We start from the raw sequence: 21,313 nt of genomic DNA, 5'->3' as shown, positions 1-21,313 counted from the left end.
TTCGAGAACATAAAATAGATTGTGTCGTGTGCACTTGCTGGCGTGTAAAGTACTGTACAATAGGATTTCATGGATATTCGATTTAAAAAAGCCTTACCTATTTGTCGCTTCGCTCTTTCCTTTTTTAAGCCGTATTGCGGTCTTTTTGCACGTATAGCTTCTTTTCTTCTCACCCATCGCTCGTCGCCTGGGGGCAAATTTATTACATTAATTATTTCGTTTCTGTACTCTAGCATGATCAAGGGATACGGAGAGTTTTGTCAATTTAAAAACAAAGACAAGAATTTTCATAGAAAGCGGAAAACTGAGTATATTAACGATCAGTTCTCTCTATATACTCTGCTAAGGTTTGTAAAATCAAGTATTAAAACTCTTACTTTAGAAGTTTTTTTAAATACCATTTATTCTAGATAAGGTTTTTACGACTATAATTATTTATGTTAAAAATAAATAAATGAGCTTCACGCTGTATCCCGCATATAGCAGCGTAGGCACAGGGAATCCAGTGTTAAAACACTCCCCGCTTTTTGCCGTATTTTTCTAAACATTGTGTTTTGAGTGGCGGTACTCAACGCTGTGCTTTTACCTTGTCGCCAGAGCGAAGGAACGAAAATATTCATAAATAAAACATAATTTATAACTCGAGTGGACATCGAACCCACGATCCACGCGATACAGTCACACAAATCTGCCCCTACGCCAGAGCGGCCTCAATTATAATTATTTATGTTTATATATTTAAAATGCCATATTTAAACTGATTAATCTAAAATCATTTTATTAAATTGTTTTGTTGAATCATTTTTCCAAATAAATTACTTAAAATTCTTCAAAATTTTGCGTTGTGTATTTAAATAATAAAAAAAATAATTAATAAAAAAACCCCAGCCAGGATAACGAGTGGAGTTTGTGCGACATATAGCCACCAATGAGGTAAGGTCGCGTGCCGCTGTTTGCATGTATAATTAAGTTTTGGCCCGATTTGCGGCTCAAATGCATTTACATGTTTACGATTAATTATTACTATATAATAGCTGTATTGTTTTTCTTTACACGCCAGGAAATTATATTTTGTTGAAATTATTTTTATTTTTTAATTAGTTGCTTAATTTAAATATCATTAAATTTTTTAAAATGAAATTCTTATATCCCTCTTACAACTTATTTATTTTATTAGCATCTTCTCTGTAGGGTGATCTTTACTAATTTCTATTATCCAAAGATAAAACAGAATAAATTTCTTATAATTATCATTTGGCAAGAAAGAATGCTATTTATTATAAACATTTTTTCTTGTTTTTTTCCATATTTCAACTCAATTAGTGTATGTAACATTTAATTTCTGAATTATTTTTATTTATTATAAGCATTTATTTATTATTATTTATTTATTTATTTTTACCATTTTTGATGTATCACACTTTGAAAAGAAATATGAGTAAAAGTACTGACAACCTTGGTATAATGCAATGACATACTTACACGTAAGGGCGCTCAAGAAGATCCTACAGCTTAAGCTTTTCGTCATCATGCATATAAATGGGGGGTAAAATTAAGTGGCTGAAAAAATCGATGAAAGTTAATATATGCAATATGACCAGCTGGACTTTGAAACTTTATCTTATAAGAGAAAGATTATTATATCTTTTATATTTTTTTTTGCTTTTGTTGTGTAAGTTTTACAAGTTTTAAGTTTCATTACTCTAAATATTTTTATATCATAGGATAATTTTTGTATGTTTGTTGTGTTTGTTTGTAGAATGTTTCTTCGGATTAACGCGCTAATCTCAAGAACTGCTGCGTCAAATTGAAAAAATCTTTAATTAGATAGCCCAATTATTGATCAAAAGAATTAGACTATAGGCTATATTATTTATATGAGGTGAAAAATGTCTCATATAGAATTATGAGTTATTTCCACCGTTGACCAAGCGAGGAAAGCCGCCGTGTAAAGCAAGGTAAATTATTATATTATATATTTTTTTTTATAACAGAGTGCTCACAATTTACTTAAATCGTTTGACCATTTTGATAATTTGATAAAAAAACATTTTGTCTTCTTCCCGAGTCGTCTCAGAGCAAGATAACGTCACAGTGACAAATCAATCTTCATAATTTTCTTTTTGGAATGAATTTCTTGATGTTAAATCCCCAATTGTGCCTAATAAATTATCTGTTTAACTTCTATTAACAAAAAAATCAATGTTTTAATATTTTTTGTAATAATTATTTATACTTTTTTTTATTTAAAATTCTCCTATTTCGTTTTTATTAAATGAAAATAATGAAATACCTAAACAAATATCAAAATTGTAAAATTTTTCATTTTGAAATTATTCTACACATCTTAAATATTATCAAATGGCTGTTTTCCATAATGCTTCTAGTATTTTATAACAATAACTTGGATCATTATATTTTTCCATTTTTTTACCTTCACGCTGTATAGCTGCTGCTAGAGGGAACCTGGGAATCTAACGTTAAGATACTCCGTTCCCATTGAGATACTTCCATTCCCCACTTACCGCCTAATTCTGGAGGCATAGCGTATTTAGCTTCTGAACTCAACGCCGCGTTTTGCCTCGTTATGTCTGGTTAATGAAAATATTTCATTTCCTCAAGTAGGAACTAATCCCACAACCTGTAGCGTACAGTAGTCGCACGCTTGTGCCTCTGCCCGCGCCACGACCGTCTTTACTATTAATATATACATAGATCAATAAATTGGTATTAATTTTATACAAAATATATTATTACTATTAAGTTAAATTATTAATAAAGATATTTATAAGATACGTAATGAGAGATTTAAGTACCTACGTTCATAAATTATATAAATGATTGAAAATGGTCGTAAAAGTTGGAGCGACTCGATTTGTAATAAAACCTTAATAACGCTTACCGATTCGCACTATATGAATTTTTCGAGTGAGTTGAGATATCGACTGTTGCTTGATATATGGGAGCTAGAAATATTAGATAATATTTACTTTCTTATTCGTTTATTACATTGTTTCGTTAAATTTAGGTTAAATTGTTGTAAGTTTTAGGATAAATTGACATATTCTTGTAAAGTACCTAAACTAATTTTTAACCATTTCAATCATTAATTTAATGTTTTTTATTTTGATTGATAAATAAAAATGTGAATTAATGTAAATTTAAATTTGAAACTATATGTTTAATTCAATAAGGAATATATTTCTCTAGTTCTAATTTTTAGTATCTATAAATTCCAAATTCATTACTTATTATCAATTCCAATTATTACTACGAAAAAAATAAATAAGATTATAATAATCAGGTCTTATAGCATATTTTATTATGCACTACAAAATTTAAACAAATATATTCAGATGCAGTTGTTTCTATATGTAAATAGTTTCTTGGATCTACTTCCATACTAAAGTATATTACAAACGAAAGCTTTTATGAGAAATTCTCCTTTTTATGTTTCGCGAACTAAGTCAATATTGTGATAGAGTCCTAAACCTGTTTTAATTATAAATAAATAATTCCCCCAAATTCTAAGGAGTAGTAGTTCTTGAGATTCGAGCGTTCAAAGAAATTTAAAAATACCTGTTAATAGGTGTACTACAATATTATTACTCAAATTCAAGGAAATGAGATACCCAAAAGCAATTTGCATTAAGTAGATCAATGTAACTATTCTAAAATCAACTGAAGTTCCTCCGCTAGGGAGGTATCTATCTGAGCAGAACTCAAACGTTTGTGACATGAATGCTAATTTGCTAGCAAGTTGGCTGTCGGCCTATACATTTCAACTGACATAACCAAGTTTGGTACAGAAGTTAGTTTATCATCGTAAATTTTGAACTTATTCCCTCTGAATTAGTGGTTTTATCAATAAAATTGCCTCATTGAAGAAGAAATCTCAATATTGTAGTTTTTAATCAGTTACAATATTTTTTTTATATAAAATTTTAATTCTTAATATAATGAATGCGAAATTGAATGAATATACTAAATGGAATTCGATGTCATTTATTTAAAAAAAAAAAAAAAAAAAAACCTGCTACAAACTAATTTGAATATCATTACTTCATATACTTTTTAATTATATTCGTAATTCAAAGTAATCCAAAACAAAAATACGGGCGTTACCGCGGGTAAAAGCTTAAACCTTTTATATTTATAAATTTTATAAATAACTTTTTTAAATATATTGTTATTTATATATTACCAAATATATACTAGAAAGGAGGTCAGTCGTGGGGTGGGGCACAAAGTACGACTGCAAACGCGACTGGTTTTGGGTTTCTTCGACTCGAGGAAATGAAATATTCATAAAAATGTATAACTTCATTTCTGCGCTCTGGTGTCGACGCAAAGCGCGGCGTTGAGTTCCGCCACTCAACACGAAATGCCACCAGAATTAGGCGGGAAGTGTGGAACGGAGTGTCATAACACTAGGTTCCTAGCCTACCCTGCTGTTTGCGGGATACAGCAAAAAGCTGATGATTTACTTACTAGAAAAGCATAACCCTCGCTAACTTATTATATTATATAATAATTTTATAAAAATGTTCCTATAAACAAAGAATATAAATGGTAACAACTGTAGATATAAGAGTTTTGAGGTGACAAGATAAGAACGTATAGCTTAATTGGTTTAAGCGCTTGGATGAAGTCCAAGGTGGGTTCAAATTAATTTTTAAACTTTTAAATGAAATGAATCATCCTATATCTTATAATACAAAGTCGCTTTTCGTGTCTGTCTGAACTTTCTAACTCTTCTTCTTCTAAATCACCCAACGGATTTTTATGCGGTTTTCACCATTAGGTCGAGTATTTCTCAGGGAAGTTTTATATATAGTTTATTATTTGTACATTCTTATGTAAATTAACATAAATACGATAAATGTGTATAAAGTCCTACCCGTTGAGACACTTTCGCGCATGCGCCGCTTTAATGGTAAGTACTACATGAAAAAAATGTACTGGAGTATTGTTCCTCTTAATAAGATCTACAAAAAAGTCCGCGAGAGCATATTTTTAACTTTTAAGGATAACGTGTAGTGATCATATTTCTGTCTAAAAATAGTAATTTCAATATATTTTTTATTGTGAGGGATATTTTTCCATAATGGTATTAATCCTTATCCTTTAAAATACTTTATTAATTTTCTACGTTAAACGAAGATAAAATTTGCTTTTTACACTATTTCGAAATTGCGAATAGTATTAGAGAAAAAAGCATTTCATTGTTGACACATCCCGCCGTTGACTCATCAGCAGTGCCGACTCAAGTTTTACTTATCCCTTACTCTCAGCATATAAATAAGTATATTAGTTACGTTGGCCATTTAATGTAGATCAAAACTGTCTTTTACTGTTTTTCATTTTAATAAGTACTTTAGAAGTTGTTACAATATCAAAACATCCTTGCTGCGAAACGCGCCCCGCGACGTTTTGCTTATACAAGCGCGTCATGAGCAGTCATCGGTGGTTCAGTGGTAGAATGCTCGCCTGCCACGCGGGCTCGGGTTCGATTCCCGGCCAATGCATTCTATTTAATTTTCCTCACAGGCAGCCACGTAGTGCTTGCTTTTCATCAGGGACAGAATACCCTCTTCAGCATTAACCACAAGCTCGAAAAAAAAAACCCGCCCGCTATAGAGGCATAGCAACGAAGATTTAGATGCGTTTGCACGTATTGGATAGTTGGAGTTGAATATATTATTTCAGCGCGATATATTTGGTTTCATATTTTTTGTAGTAATTATTAGTAGGTAGGTAGTTTTGTTTATAATTTCTTCCGTTTAAAAATAGTCATTTAAAAATATTTTAATAAGTTCTTGAAAAGATTAGTAGCACAGATTTAAAATTACGGTACCTACTAAAAAATCCTTGCTGTGTAAAACAATTGGAAAATCCTTATTGAAACTACGAAAATGCGGGTTGCATTAGGGTTTCATTAATTTTCACATTATCTTAAGTGATTTGCAAACATACATTATATGAATAATCCAGTAGTAAAAGCGGGCGAAGCCGCAAGGGGGTCGCTAGTATAATTATATATAAATTGTTTTGAGGCCACCGTGGCGCAGAGGCACAAGAGTGTGGCCGTTAACGCGACGATTGTAGGTTCGATTTCCATTATTCGCTAGAATTAAATTTTTAATATTTTTACTCATTTCTTTACTTCTCTTCTTTATCTGTGCTTGAAAATATGCACTACATATTTTTTTATTATCATTTGAAATTTGATAAAATACAATAAAAAAATACTTTATAACTTTTAACTGTGTAATAAAAACCTCGCAAAAGTGTCGTTAGTATTCAAATTTTCAATGACACTATAAAGTATGAAACAATTTATTTCAACATATGTATGTAGGGGAGAGCGGGGCTAAAAGTTACCGAGGTAAGTTGTTCCGATGGAAATAATTTCGCGGGGAAAAGTGATAGGAATATTTAGTAAACATATAGTGAAATGCAATGTGATAGCGCACCCATGGCCAGCATATTGAACAATCCAGTGGCACCCGAAACCAATGGAATAGCACACGGGTCTCGTTGGTGCACGATTGTAAATATTTTCGCATTTAATATTTTTGGTCTGTCTCACAAATTTTAACGATTAGCCTCGAGTATGTTAATGTTTTTTTTACATATGTTATCTACTATTTCGGAACACTGTTTGTAAATTATTTATGTTTTCTAATTTTATTTATATTAAATTTTTTTCAACACGTGTTTTTGCGGCTAGATGTTCCCTTTTTTGGGGCATGTTGTGACCTCGGAAAAACTTTCGCCAATTCATTTGTACCAATAATGGGATGTAAATATTGTAATTTTTCATACTAAAAAATATTGTAATTTAGTAACATGCAGACTTTCTTTCGTGGTTAACCTCCTTGGAGCCTAAAACGACTTTCGAGGTTATGTGTCATATGAGTTGATGCAAAAAGCAGCGGATGTAGTTTTCAAAGATTGTAGGAATAAGATAAAAACTGTTCCCAAAGAATTATATATATGTAGAAGCATGAAAAGGGGCCTCAAAGCGGTCTTGGCTGTTACCATTCATTTGTGGGCGTTGTAGCAACAGAGATGTTTAAATAAAAGTCACACTTATATTCCACAATGTCTTATTACTCGTTTACATAACAGTTTTACAATAAATCTCACAAGATTAGCAAAATTACAATAGATTAGGAGCCAATAGGTTAATTGGTGAACATCTCACGCCATAGCTGTCAACCAATGACATCCGCTATTCTTCGTGGCTACACCTACTACCCTATTCGGGGTTACCCGCTCCATTTTAAATATTCTTCTAATATAATCCATTACATAAATCAATTAAAATCAAAATGTAATAATTGCGAAATTATAATTAAAACTAATACATAGCAGCGCGCCGTCATATATATATATTGAGCGCGGAAACCTGAAGCTATAAAATCTTTGTTTATTATTTTGGTTTAGTAAAATCAAAATAAGTTTTATTTTATGTAAAATTATCTTTTACTTTTTAGTTTGTTGTTTTTCGGTTCGGTTTTTTTTTGTTCAAAATTAATTCTAATTACGATTTTAAGTGATAAGTAACCTTAAAAGGATACTTCTTAAACGATTGTTGGTTGTGGTGGTAGTGGTTGTTAACGAGTGGCATCTGTTATGATATGTAAAACTTGACTCAATTAGGTATTATTTTTGTGGAAACTAATATTTTGGTATATTGACAACAAAAAAAATAAAAAATATTCGGGCGAATTGAAGTCGGTTGAAAATGAAAACATCTTTTTTGAGGTTGGTTGAAAAGAAATGCAACGATGTAGAATCTTACTTCTGACAATAATTTTAACAAAGTTTTCTCTTGTAACTATTCCAGTATAATTAAAATTTACCAAAATAAAAACGAATTTTCTCAATTTTGACCGGATTTTATAATCGGAACCTAACCAAACTTTTATCAAACTATCCTTGAAGTGTATCCTTTCAAATAAGAAAAGAATCATTGGAATCGGTTGGCGTGATATTGAGTTATTCGTCATTTTGTCAGACACGTACCAATACAAATTTAATACTTATGTGATTTTCTTATAGATACCATTGTCAAAAATAGACCAAAAAAAAATTGGTTCCCACATGGGAAGCACTACCTTTCAAATAAAAAAAAAACATCAAAATCGGTTCACCTAATCAAAAGTTATGAAGTAACATACATAAAAAAAAAGAAACAGTCGAATTGATAATCTCCTTTTCTTACAGAAGTCGGTTAAAAAAGATTTGCTTTTGCGCCTGGTAATTATTATGATACTGTTGATTATTCCTTAAATAAACAGGCTTTGTTCGATTATTTATTGTTTTTTATTTTGCAAATAATAACTTTAAAAATATGGTAACAATTTACCCCGGTCTGTTAACAACTTGCCCCAAGTCGGGGTAAGTTGTTACTTTCCGACTTCAGTCAGAAAAAAAATCATAACAAAAAAGTCTTACAAAGAATACCAAATTACTGTTTTAATTGCAAGTCTAGATATGTAAGTTCAATTTGATTATATTGTATAAATAGTGAAATCAAGTATTCGTAGCAATATTTGAGGTTAAAAAAAAATCGGAACTTTTGGCCCCGCTCTCCCCTACACGAAGTTTATATTCATAAAATTACTATACATAAACGTAGTTTTATCCCAGTTTTAAATGTTTTCTTTTATTAGGGTTCCGTACCTCAAAATGAAAAACGAAATTCTTATTCACTTTGTTGATAATTTATTTCGAAATTACGCGTATCAAGTTAAAATTGATATCAAATATGCAGGTCTGCGTGGCGTGCCATTGGAAAGGCCTATGTCCAGCAGTGGACGAGGACAGGCTGATGATGATGATGATGATGATGCAGGTCTACGGTCCCTTAGAGCACAGAAAAAATTAAGCTTTTAAGTACTAAGACGTTCCTTACTTTTCACCTACACACAAAAAATCGCATGTTAAGAGCACTAAAATGAAAATAATTTAAATTAAATCATTCCTTTGACTGAGAATCTATCCACAACATTTCCAACCAGTCAAATGACCTTAAAAGATAAATTAATATAATAAATAATAGTAATTAAAATTAATGCATTATAAGAATTAAAATGCAAAGTAAAAATAACAAGAAAAATTCGAAACTCAAGTAGAAACTCTTCATGTTTATTTATCCATCAGCAAGCAAGCATACCTATGGAGGAAATGGAACAAATAACAATCATGAATAGAACACTCCTTCAGATTTGAAGTATAATGTAGAAAATTTGCTTTTTTGCTTAATAATAATGCTATTTTATTTAAAAGTTATAATAATAACGGTATATACTTATGGAATTTTAATAATATTTCGACATAGTTATGGTTTAAAACCCCAAATACTGCCCTAAAATAGTGTGTGGTATAGTAATTTTTAAAATTAAAACTTCAATTAGGTGCTGTTAATATGGTAAATAACAGTTTCATTTCATAATCACTTTGAAAACATTGCAAACATATGAAAAATAGGCACAAAAATCAAATAAAATATATTTCTTTCACAGATCCAACTAACTATAGGCCCATTACCATCATAGCTGCTCTCAAAAGTGATGCGAAGAGAAGCGTTTAATTTCCGATAAGCTCTACGCCATACTTTTGCCTACCAGAGGGAAGAATTGAAAATAATTTAAATATAATTTTTCCTCCAATAAGGAAACCAACCTACAATTATTAAGCTTACAGTCAGCTGCTATCACACTCCGCTATAACGGCCTCAACAACGTACTTCACACGAATTTTTAAAAAAAACCATTACAGTATACCGTGTGCACAGAAAGAAACATTCAATTTAAAACCAGTGTCAGCTTGTGCTGAAGTTTCAGATATATTTATGGGTCTCTAGAATAGAGAGTCAATTTACAAAACGGTGTTCAGGTAGAAGTCGCATTGGATTTCAATTTAACTTTTTTATTTATTAAAATTTTCTCTTTTTAACCCGTGTATTGGGGAAATTTGTTGCGAAGATTGTTGTTGAGAAGAGAATTTACAGAGAATAAAATTAAAAGTTATTCAATTTTCACATATACTAACATCATTCCTTTTTTGGGATCAACATTACTATTTCAATCCCATCTTTACATCATACAGACAAAATCAACCCACAGTGGGGTAGGCAGAGGGAACGGAGTGTTTTAACACTTCCCACCAAATTCTGGAGGCTTTGCGTATTGAGAGGCGGAACTCAACACCACGCTTTGCCTCGACACCAGAGCAAAGAAATGGAAATTAAAATTCCTCGAGTGGGATTGAACCCACAACCAGTCGCGTTTACAGTCACATTTTGTGCCTCTGCGCCATGATTGGCCTCATAAACAAAGTCCTTTTGAAATTTTATGATATCATCAATTAATAAATATATTTATTACCACATTTATTATTTGATCTATGTTCATTCAAAGCTCTAGCTTTTCACTACAGCTAAAGTCCTTTTCATTTTAGTTTATACAAGATAACTTTAGTAGCGTAAATAGACTTTCATCTAGTTTTACCTTTTCAGTGGTAAGAGATTTGTATCAAATTTAATGTAAATAAATAAAAAGTCAGTTATATTAAAATATATGTAATATTTCAATATCGAAATTATTATAAGCCGCGTGCAATAGCTAGTATACCACTTACACATCTTGATTAAAGTTGGTATAAAGAACTTCTAGGCTTTGTGGATATATATCACATATGCAATGTACAAAAAGCCTACTAGAAAACATCTTACTCTAAAGATATGCTAATTAACGTTTTAATTTTGTTCCCTTTACTCCGTTTCCAAGGTTCCCTCTTAGCCTTCCCTGGTATGTGCAGGATAAAGCGTGGAGTGATCCAATAAATTTTCAATAAAAATAAATAAATAAATAATAGAAATTGTTTCTTCATATAATAATTATTAAATACAAATGATCCTTACTCTAGATAGTTTATATAATAAAACATCATTTGTCCATTTATGCTTCGTTCAAATATATACTTATACAAACATGATGGAAATTCCGATCAAACATTGCATAACTCATATCATATAATCGTAACCACACAGAATGGCGAATAAACATTAATATTTATTCAATCGTTATTAGTTGCCCAAACAAACTATATTACTGTGAAAATCAATTTATTACTTGTATTTACTTACAAGCTTGTATGTAAATAATATTTTATTAATATTACGGGTAATTTGATCGACGAGACGCATGATGTTTTTTCACTCATCTCCCGCATATACTGGTCAAGGTAGAGAAAAACTAGTGTTACGGCCTTTCGTTGCTCTGCACATTTGTACTCCCGTCGATAACGAAAATATAAATCTGTACTTATAATAAAATCGTAAGAGGGAGTCTGTACTTGGAAGATATTTAAAAAAAATGTTCTTGGGAACCTTTATTAACGTAATAGAAACCAAAACAATGATTTTTACCATTTTTGTCTGTTTGTCTGCTTGTCTGTGCGTTTGTTTTCGCTAAACTCAGAATCGGCTTAACCAATTTGGATGCGGTTTTCAATATTGGATTCTAGCAAGCTCCCGAAAACATCTAGGGTTTATTTTATTACTATCGGTTCATAAATTAAAAAGTTATATCAATTTAAGGTACTTATTTCGACAAAAGTTCCTGAAATTGGTACAGAACCCTCTGTGTGCGAGTCTCACTTGCGCTTGGTCGGTTTTTTTCTTAAATACACTTAAATAAACTTTTGTATATTTCAAGCGGGCGTAGCCGCACGGGCCTCTAGTAAATAAATATTACACTATATTTGCCTTAGTGAAGTATCAGAAAATAGCATGAATATTTTCAAAATATGTTCTATTCAAATAAGTGGATCAAAAACGTTAGGCGTGAGTTAGATTTTCATATACAAAGTTATGAAATCTTTTCAATGGTCAATAGAAGTGAAGATTGGAACGTTTATAAAAGGTACCCTTTTGCGATTTTTCGTATTCTTCGAAAATTCGTATGAGAATAGTCGCAATCCAAGTAATACGAGCATGTAGGGTGGATTTATATGGTATTTCATAAATGCAAGCGGAAAAATGCTTTCCAAGAATTCAAGTAGGATAACGAGGGTTTTATATGTATATATAACATTGTTAGGTTATATCAATTGGAAAATTATAATAAATATATAGGAAAAATCACCTTAGTACGGACAGTCGTAGTGCAGGGGCACAAAGTAGGACTGTAGACGCGACAGGTTGTAGATTCAATTCCCACTCGAGGGAATGAAATATTTAATATTTCCATTATCTTTGTTTCAGTGGCAAAGTGCGGTGTTGAGTACCGCTAATCAACACGCAATGCCCGAAAAATGTGAAACCGAGTACATTAACACCTTTTATAGGCTACCCTGCCATGTAAAAAAATCATCTAAATATCTAACTCTAAGTACATAATATAATATCATCAAATGTGTTCCTAAAAGAGTTTACAGTTAAGATATTTAAATGAACTATTAAATTTTAAGTATAAATTTGTATAAGAAAATTATTCTTGTTTTACAAAGCTCGAACAATTACACGTAGCCCGCGGCGGCGGGACAGCCATTGGATTTAGGGTCGCGCTCCACTTGCAGAGCTGTCAGCATCTTAATTTTTGCCTTTTATCTGTTAGTCATAATGTTATTTTATGAAAACTTAAACAAAAGAAAAATATATATTATGTATACTGTATAGAACAATTTTGAGAGTTTAAACTTTAACGAAAATTTTATTTTTCATGTTAATTTGTTGTTAACTACAAATTAACATTGCTATACATATACATATAAATATTCTTAAATATCTTTTATTTGCCTTTAACATTCTTTTTAGAGTTCCGTATATCTAAACAACGAATTGGATTTTCATTCACTGACCGCGTAAAAATAATATGCGTCTAAGAAAAAAAATGTCGTTTTAATTGCCTAATATTACTTTTAATTGCCTAATGTACTTAGTATTTATAAACAACATAAAATATTAATTTTTTCGCCTTCATGTTGTATCCCGAATGTAGTAGAGGATTCTATGCAGAGTACTCTACTCCTTACTCTCCGCTAGCATTTTTTCGTAAGATGAATTTTCAGTAGAAATAAAAATAAAATTTCAATACTCATAAATAATTTCACTCGACAGATTCGTCGCCTGATTGCTATTAGTGTCAGCGTGACGAGGGTCGACGATAACAACTCTCGGGCACGTCTTAGGAAAAACGTAGGTAACGCGTAACACGTACAATTGTTCATATGTATGCACATCATATTTATCGAATATCTTTTAGCATTTATTAATAAAATTATAAGGACACATTTAGCAATTATGATTTTTTTTTAACTTAATTATATATATAATAATTAAAGAAATTAAAACGCTGCTTCAAAAAAGTATTAAATTGATCGTCGGTCTACGCTATCAGTTAATTGAATACTCTTGTCCCATTGTTAAAGAACCCACCAAAATGTTGGAGCTGTAATTATCAATCATGAGAAAATATATACAATTTGGGTTTGCAGTAATTACATTCAGAAATCATTGCAATGAAATTAATTTAAATATCTCATTAGTTTTCGTGGTTTTTTAATTTTGGTACATTATACCAATTTGTAAAGTGTTTTCTGGTTACCAGTATTGTTTAATATCCATATCATTACTAATATTTTTGTTTTTCAATAAGACTTTTTTTAATAATATTAATTAATATTAAAGTATATGTGCTATATTTATGAAACTAAAACGTACCGATCGATTACAAATATGTGAAGCCGGTCATGGCCATGGGGTACAGAGTACATTATACAACGTGGTATTGTGGGTTCGATTGCCACTCGAGGAAATGAAATATCGCTCTGGTAACAAGGCACGCAATGCCTCCACAATTCGACGGAAAATGGGGAACGGAGTGTTTTAGCACACAGGTTCCCTCTGCCTATCCTGCTCTTTGCGTAAAACAGCGTGAAGCGGAATAAAGAAAAATACTAAAATAATGTTAGTATTGTCTGCTTTAAGCTTTCTGAGCATAAAAAATGTTGTTAGTGATCCCTAATTCATTTAAACGTCATTCGTCCACACACCATAAATTCAATTCTAAAATAAAGATATAAAGAAAAAAAAGATGAATTATATAAAATATAAGACAAAGAAAATGAATACAAAGAAAAACCGCTTATTCGACAACAATGGAACTGTAAGTAAAAAGGTAAACTTAATATTTTTTCCATGCGGGCTCTGTTCAACTTAGAATGAGTTGAGTAAATATTCACATTATGACATTCCACTGCAGCATTCCTTACATAAAATATGTATTTTTGCTTACAAAACTTCTTATTACACAACTTTTTCTTGTTAGTTTGTTTGTGAAAGTTGTATTTTTTAAATATTTTAAAAACATATTTACATTTTGTCGTTCCGTTCGTATATTTTCATCTATTAAATTATATTAAGGGATAAATGTATATGTAGGTACTTATGGTTTAAAAATAATTAATTTTGTCTCACATATTTTCTTTATGTACTCTCGAAAACTAGAGATGGAGTGTCTTAACACTAAAAATGTCCTCTGATTTAATTAAGTAGAGTTAAATAGGGACACAGCGAGACACTAATAAAAAAATTATAGAAGTCTACAATTATCATGTTTATAAAACACCTACATATAACCAAACCAACATTTAACAAGTAGTTTTACTCGTAGCTAGACCATTTACAAAGAGGCACCGACAATTCCTTAGCCCCATTGTGTTAATTTGACGTAACCGATAAGGCTTTCATTATAACATTCCATGTCTACATACCGACGGTCTTACTCGTATATGTATTCTCAAAGAATGCGCTAATTTCGACGTAATGTAGTAGGTAATTCTTTATGGAGTTATTTATATGTGGTCTTGTTAGTTTTATTGCCCACTTTATTTGTTTTTTTTTATTGCCCATTGTTAACGGGACTGGACAATGCTAGATTTATTCTACAATTAAAGTTGTATAAATATATTTTTTTAACTTAATTTACGTTTATTGTAGCGCATCATACGAAAAATCAGAAAAAAAATGTGGTATAACACTCTGCTTTGCTTACAAAGATATAAAAATGCACTACCTTTATAAAAAAAAATAATTTGGTTAGGATTAGTAAAACTAAACCGTATAAACCAAAAGGTTTAAACAACATTAAAAATGTCCACATAAAATTATTCTTTATTTTCTTTATGAAACCCTCTAACTGTAATACTAAAAAAATAGTTTAGAGTAAAGTAGATTAGTTAGCTACTATTTAGGTGTACTTTTCGGAGTCAAAAAGCAAATGACTAAAAGTTTATTTCAAAGCGACACGATACGGACTAGAGCCAGAACTCATTTTAAGTTGTGAACATCCAAAAAGTGGAAGGAATGATACCAACATATATATCGTATATGTTGGTATATCATATTATTTATACGTAGATTACAATATTATATGGTTATATATAATGTATTATTGTGGTTGCCTGTACCTTTTGTAAAATTGTTATATTTTTTTTTAAATTGTGGCCTTTGTGGAGTAGAGGCACTAATGTGCGATTTTAAACGACAGTTGTGGGTTCGACACCCGCTTGAAGAAACGAAATATTTAATAGTTTTATTTCTAGCCTCTGACAACCAGTCAAAAGATCAGCGTTGAGTTCCGCCATCAACACGCAATGCCTCAAGAATTTGGAATGTTTTAAAACTAGGTTCCCAGGTTCCCTCTTCCTACCCTGATATGTGCCGGGAACAGCGTAAAGCTGAAAAAATATTTTAAAAGAGCACGGCTTCCAACTCGGTAGTAGTTTCCTTTAAGACTGACACTGCTAACATTTTTATGTAACCTGACAATTCATAAGTGCTTTGAACGGCTTATTTGAATCTATATATATAAAATCGAAAGGTCACTCACTCATCACGAAATCTCAGAAACTACAAGTGCTAGGAATCTAAAATTTAACATAGGAGTTACTTATAGGATGTAGGTGCTCGCTAAGACGGGAATATGCAATATTTCTTATATGCATTATTTGTTATATAACAATACAACATATGTTATCCAAAGGTCAGCTAGGTCAGAGAAACACGCACAGACGTATAAAAGACAACGACTTAAATAAATTTAGTAGTATAGACGGTTATCATAACACCTCAGAAAGGACAACCAATTTTCCTTATTAATTTTCTTAGTTGTTCGTATAATTACTAAACCTATTACCACGTTGGCTCAGTCTGTCTGTCTTTTATAGTTCAGGTTGTAACACTTTTCGGCAATAGCTTTACTTTTGATTATAGGATAAGTATTTAATAATTTGGGTACTGTCTGTTTTATGGGGCACTTTAGATAGCACACTGCATAATAATTTCATTTAAATAATAGGACAGTACATATTGATCTCACGATATTTCAAATACAAAAATCTAAATAGAATATTTAAATATGTCTTCCATAAGGACCTCTTGTTCACAGAACGAAATATAAGCGGTATATTTTTATTTTAAGCTTTAAATATGCGACAGAGAAACAGCTTGAATTTATTTTTTTAGTAAAACTAACGGCATTGTTTTTTCAAGATTTATATAAGAGACATTTATATCAATCAACTGCATATATATATGTATACAAATATTTATTTAAACGGTAAGTATGCCTTTAATTTATAGTGACGCACTTGGAGAGTTTCTTAGGCTATATGGTAGGCAAAGACGATCCAGTGCCAAGATATTAAATTTCACACCCACATTCGAGATGAAAAATAAATATGAAAAAAAATTAAACCAAATTTAATAGTCATAAAGAACAGCGGCACAGTATGTCACTATAAACTCGACGGTTTTAATTTCGATTCTCACTCAGGCCAAATATTAACTTTTAAAGTTTGACCCTCTTAACATTAGGTTCCCTCTACCAAACCTGCTATATTCGGAGCATAGTCAGAAGCTAAAAAACTAATATACGAAAAATCCTTTTTTATATTTTAGAAGCATTTACAAGAAAATATATAAGAATCATTTTTTAATTTCGTAACCAAATCACCAAACTGTGCATGGATGCTATAAATATTGACACCCGTCTCATACGTTTTCTGAATATTAGATGTGAGGAAAGGTCATCATGAAGACCGTTGCGTGACTGTAATCGCTCGATAACATCCGTTCTAATTTCGTATTTGTAAATGTTATATACATTTGTTACCGATATTTATATAAGTACATATTTTGTAGTTACTAAGAGAAAATTGGGAAGATTTTAATATCTTAAGGTATATATTTTATTTCATTATCAATTTGTATTGATTAGTTTGATTTTTATTGATTAACGTACCTATTAAGCGTGCATCATTTTTTTTAAATTAATTAATCATTAAGCCTCCTAGCAGGTAGTACTAGATCAACATTTCCCAAATATATTAGTATTTTATTATTTTGCTTTCATAATTTTGAGACCGTCTTGGGGCATCGGTCATCGTGTCCCCCTGCATGAGACTGTTGACTTAGGCCGTCGTCGTGACGGTTTTAGGTTCGGTTACCAAAATAGGGCTGTGCGCGAGAAACGGCATGTCGTTTTTAATTTTGGCGTGTTCTATCATACATTCCACAATTTCACCAATATAACGTAAGCTAAATGTAATTTGTTCCAAAAAAAAATTGACAAATGTGCGAAAGCAAAAATATAAAAATAAAAACATATATTGAAATTTTTCACCTACGTGTATAAAAATAAATGTACTATTTTTTTGCTTGAAATATTCACATATAATTTATAAAATAGCACCTCTGCCTACATACTCGTATATCTCATTTTATGGGGCATAAAATTACCAGAATTTTGCCTAAAGAGAAAACTTTTTGTTAACAGCTGTAAAAATACTACAATACACTTTGCTCGAAATTACAAACAAGGTTTACATAGTTTAGGTCGCTCTTGATTCCTTTTGACATTTTTAAACATCGTAGTGTATGAGACCGCCATGGCGTAGAGGCACAAAAGTATGACTTTAACGCGACGGTTACGTGTTCGATTGAGGAAATTAATTAATAGAGAATATAGTAATTTCGTTGTTTAATTATAATATTATTTGTATACACTTTTACTCTCTTCTACGTAAAGAAACAGTGGAAATTACGTTATTAATATAAACAATCAATATGAAGCTGGCAGGCACAGCATCTGACTGTACCAGTAAATATTATGGTTGTCGGTTTAATTCATGTGAAACTCTGAGTTATAAAATATTTTCATCTCATTCGTAACAAGACAGGCCCAGCTTTGACTGATCGTTGACCGTTGACCACAAGTGTTGAAAATTAAACGATGCGTAGGAAACGGAGTGTTTTATCACTAGTTAATACTGAACAACAACGCAACCACTTATGTAATAATTATTATTCGAAAGTCTTTTACGAGACCCAAATCGATTATAATAAAATAATTTTCTTGTTATAATACATTTAGAAACTGAAACATTCACTAAGCTTAGTTGTGCGTGATAATTCATAATTTAGTCAATTCCTTCGTGGTTCTGAAGAACGTAATGTCTATTTTCTATAAAACCCTGTAAAGCTCTCTTTTTATACTTCACAGGGAATGGTGCCGGCTTTTAACTTTATTGTATTGTATCGTAGATAGAATGATAAACAAATACAAAATCTATCTACATAAAATAGAACGGTCACTCACTCATCACGAAATCTCAAATTTTGCATAGGAGTTACTCATAGGACGTAGGTGTTCGCTAAGACGGGAATTTGCAACATTCGACTCCTAAGGGGTTGTTTTTGGGGTTGAAAATTTGTATGAAATTTCGTTACTACAAATGCTAGGAGTCTCAAATTTTGCATGGACGTCACTTATATGACGTAGGTACTCATGGAGACAGAAATTAATAATAACAAAGTTCACGCAGGCAGAGCCGCGGGCGGGCCGCTGGTATATTATATAAATATGTATATCTGTAAAAAGGTTGCGCTAAAATAAATATTTCACAGCAGTCAGTTGCGTATATTTTTCAGGCTTCACTAAAAAGAGCATGCATGAAAATGAAAAGCAATAGATATGTATATTTTCAGATTTTTATGCATCACTTTGATAAGGTTTATATATAGAAACTATCGTTTGTTGTCCATCTCATATAAGACTTAGTGTTATAAAACTCCGTTGCCCACCGTCTACCTAATTTTCAAGACATTGAGTGGAGGAACTTAACTTCGTGCTTTGCCTTGTTATCAAAAATTAAAAAATCATTCCTTTCAATCGGAATCGAACCTACAGCCTTCGCGTTCATAGTCAAAAGCTTTTTCAGAGCAAAGCCCTTTACGCGAAGCAGAGAATATACTACTATATAATATTATAGATATTTAAAAAATATTATAGCTCGAAAAATATTATAGCTGTGGAAAACATAGGTAATTAAAATATAATGTTTTCTATAAAAAAAGCTTAGGCTTAGGAAAAACATTATCTAAAAGTAATTAGTGTAATTATTTAACTATAATCTATATCTATTTAATGACAGCGCTCATTTAGATTCATTTATAACTGTCATCTGCCTTACAATTAACTACATTATATTACGATACTTAATTATTATTTCATATATTGAAACACGTTACGTACGTTAAGTCTATATATATATATTTATTTATATTATATATGTAGGTGTATCTTCTTTCTATTAAAACACGCTAAAGAAGTTATTCGAAAAATAAGGACGTGTAATACAAAGAGTTAGGCTAGTTTAATTGTGTTATTAAAGACTGTAATATTTAAAATATTTGCTATATACATATTATTATAATCGTTTATTATGTATATTCTTACAAAATATTACAAAATATGGAAACAGTGTGTAATTTTGACTTTACTTAAATTTATTCTTAGCTTTCTCATTTTAAAAAGAAACTATAGTGATTACAATAAGTTAATAAGCGATTTTAATTATAAATTTAATATATGCAATAATAAAATATTTAACATCATGATATATTATTACGGTAATTCATCAAAACGATTATAATAAGACTGAAAAATATTCAAAAGTAATGATAATTGCACAGAAATGCCATAGTAAGTTCTCCATACAAGGATGACTTTTTTGTTTTAGAATTTTCAAATTGCCCTTGTCTATAGACTATTAGTATATAATGTGAAAGATAAGAGATAAACTAAGTAAATAAAATTTTGAACAATAAAAATCCAGTCAAATCAGTTACTCACAAACCGTATACGTAATTAAATGATGTCTATTTATAGTTTATTTCGAAAATTTTATCTTAGTATTTTTTTTTGCTTATATATAACAAAATTATTTTTAAATATTACCTTTTCTGTCATTTGAACGTGAGACTTCATTTTTCAATATATCCAGTAGTTCTACACTCATTTTAATTGCACTTTAAAAAAATTTACATTATTTTCAATTTTGTTTTGTTTTATTTTACTTTTACACAAATTGTTAATTATAGTCTATTTTTAATTAAATAATAAGTATCAAATCAAAAATAAAATAAAAATAAAAGTTTTGAAACTTTATACTCCAAGACAGAACGATATCAGTTAGTAACGGTAGCTGCCGCTACACGACGACGTGCGGCTACGCCAGTCTACGACGTAGCACTGACTATGAGACTGTTCTCTTGGCAACTTAGACCTTTACAAAAAAAATTATATTTGCTAATTTCTTGAAATATTTTCTAATCAAATAAAAATGTTTTATTAGCAATAATATTTCTAATGTAAATAGGGCGTCGTGACGCAGTGGTACAAGTGTGTGACTATAAACGAGACGCTTATGGGTTCAATTCCCACTTGGGAAACTTAGTTATAATTTATTAATATTTTAATTTTTTCGCTCTGGTAATTAGGCAAAAAGTGGCGTTGAATTCCGCCACCAATCAAAAATACAGCGGAAGGTGGGGAACGGAGTGTTTTAACACTAGATTCCCTCTGTTTTCCCTGCTAATGCGGTGAAGCCGTAAAAAAATATAGTACTGTGGTTATTTTGGAAGGCAGTATTGTGAGTCGAAATACTTTTAGGCGTTACGAATAACAAAGAAACAAAAATGGCAAAACCATGTTCTATAAGTCCATGAGTTATATTATCTTCTTACTATAGGGAATTCACTTTTATCTAATAAAATACTTGAAGTGCTAATGTTACACCTACGATATCTTAACTTTCCTTGTTTCTAATTGTATTTATACAAATGTTAAAGACATTAATGTTAGCACATTTTTTTTTTGTTTTTTTCGACAACTCCTGGTGGTTATTGCAATGTTTGTGGGTTCGATCCCCACTTAGGGGAATGAATTATTTT

The 21,313-nt window shown here is 30.8% G+C and overlaps 1 protein-coding gene across 4 annotated transcripts in view; it reads right to left on the bottom strand.

Moving 5' to 3' along the window:
- Nucleotides 1–20,592, bottom strand: part of LOC146533783 (uncharacterized) — a 62,312-nt gene extending 41,720 nt beyond the window's left edge. For all 4 annotated transcript variants that reach the window (XM_085194917.1, XM_085194919.1, XM_085194918.1 and 1 more), the window contains exons 1-2: nt 20,319–20,592; nt 98–187 (exon numbers count right to left, since the gene is read on the bottom strand). In XM_085194917.1, coding sequence (XP_085051043.1) covers nt 98–187; nt 20,319–20,379 — 151 coding nt within the window. In that variant the 5' untranslated portion in view covers nt 20,380–20,592. The remainder of the gene's footprint in view (nt 1–97; nt 188–20,318) is intronic.
- Nucleotides 20,593–21,313: the final 721 nt, after the last annotated feature.

This window comes from Heliconius melpomene, chromosome 12 (assembly GCF_056956725.1).
Source record: "Heliconius melpomene rosina isolate 202511_hmr_F chromosome 12, ASM5695672v1, whole genome shotgun sequence".
Taxonomy (NCBI): Eukaryota; Metazoa; Arthropoda; class Insecta; order Lepidoptera; family Nymphalidae; genus Heliconius; species Heliconius melpomene.
The sequence above is the reverse complement of the archived record's forward strand: the minus strand, read 5'-3'. Positions and strand labels throughout refer to the sequence as shown.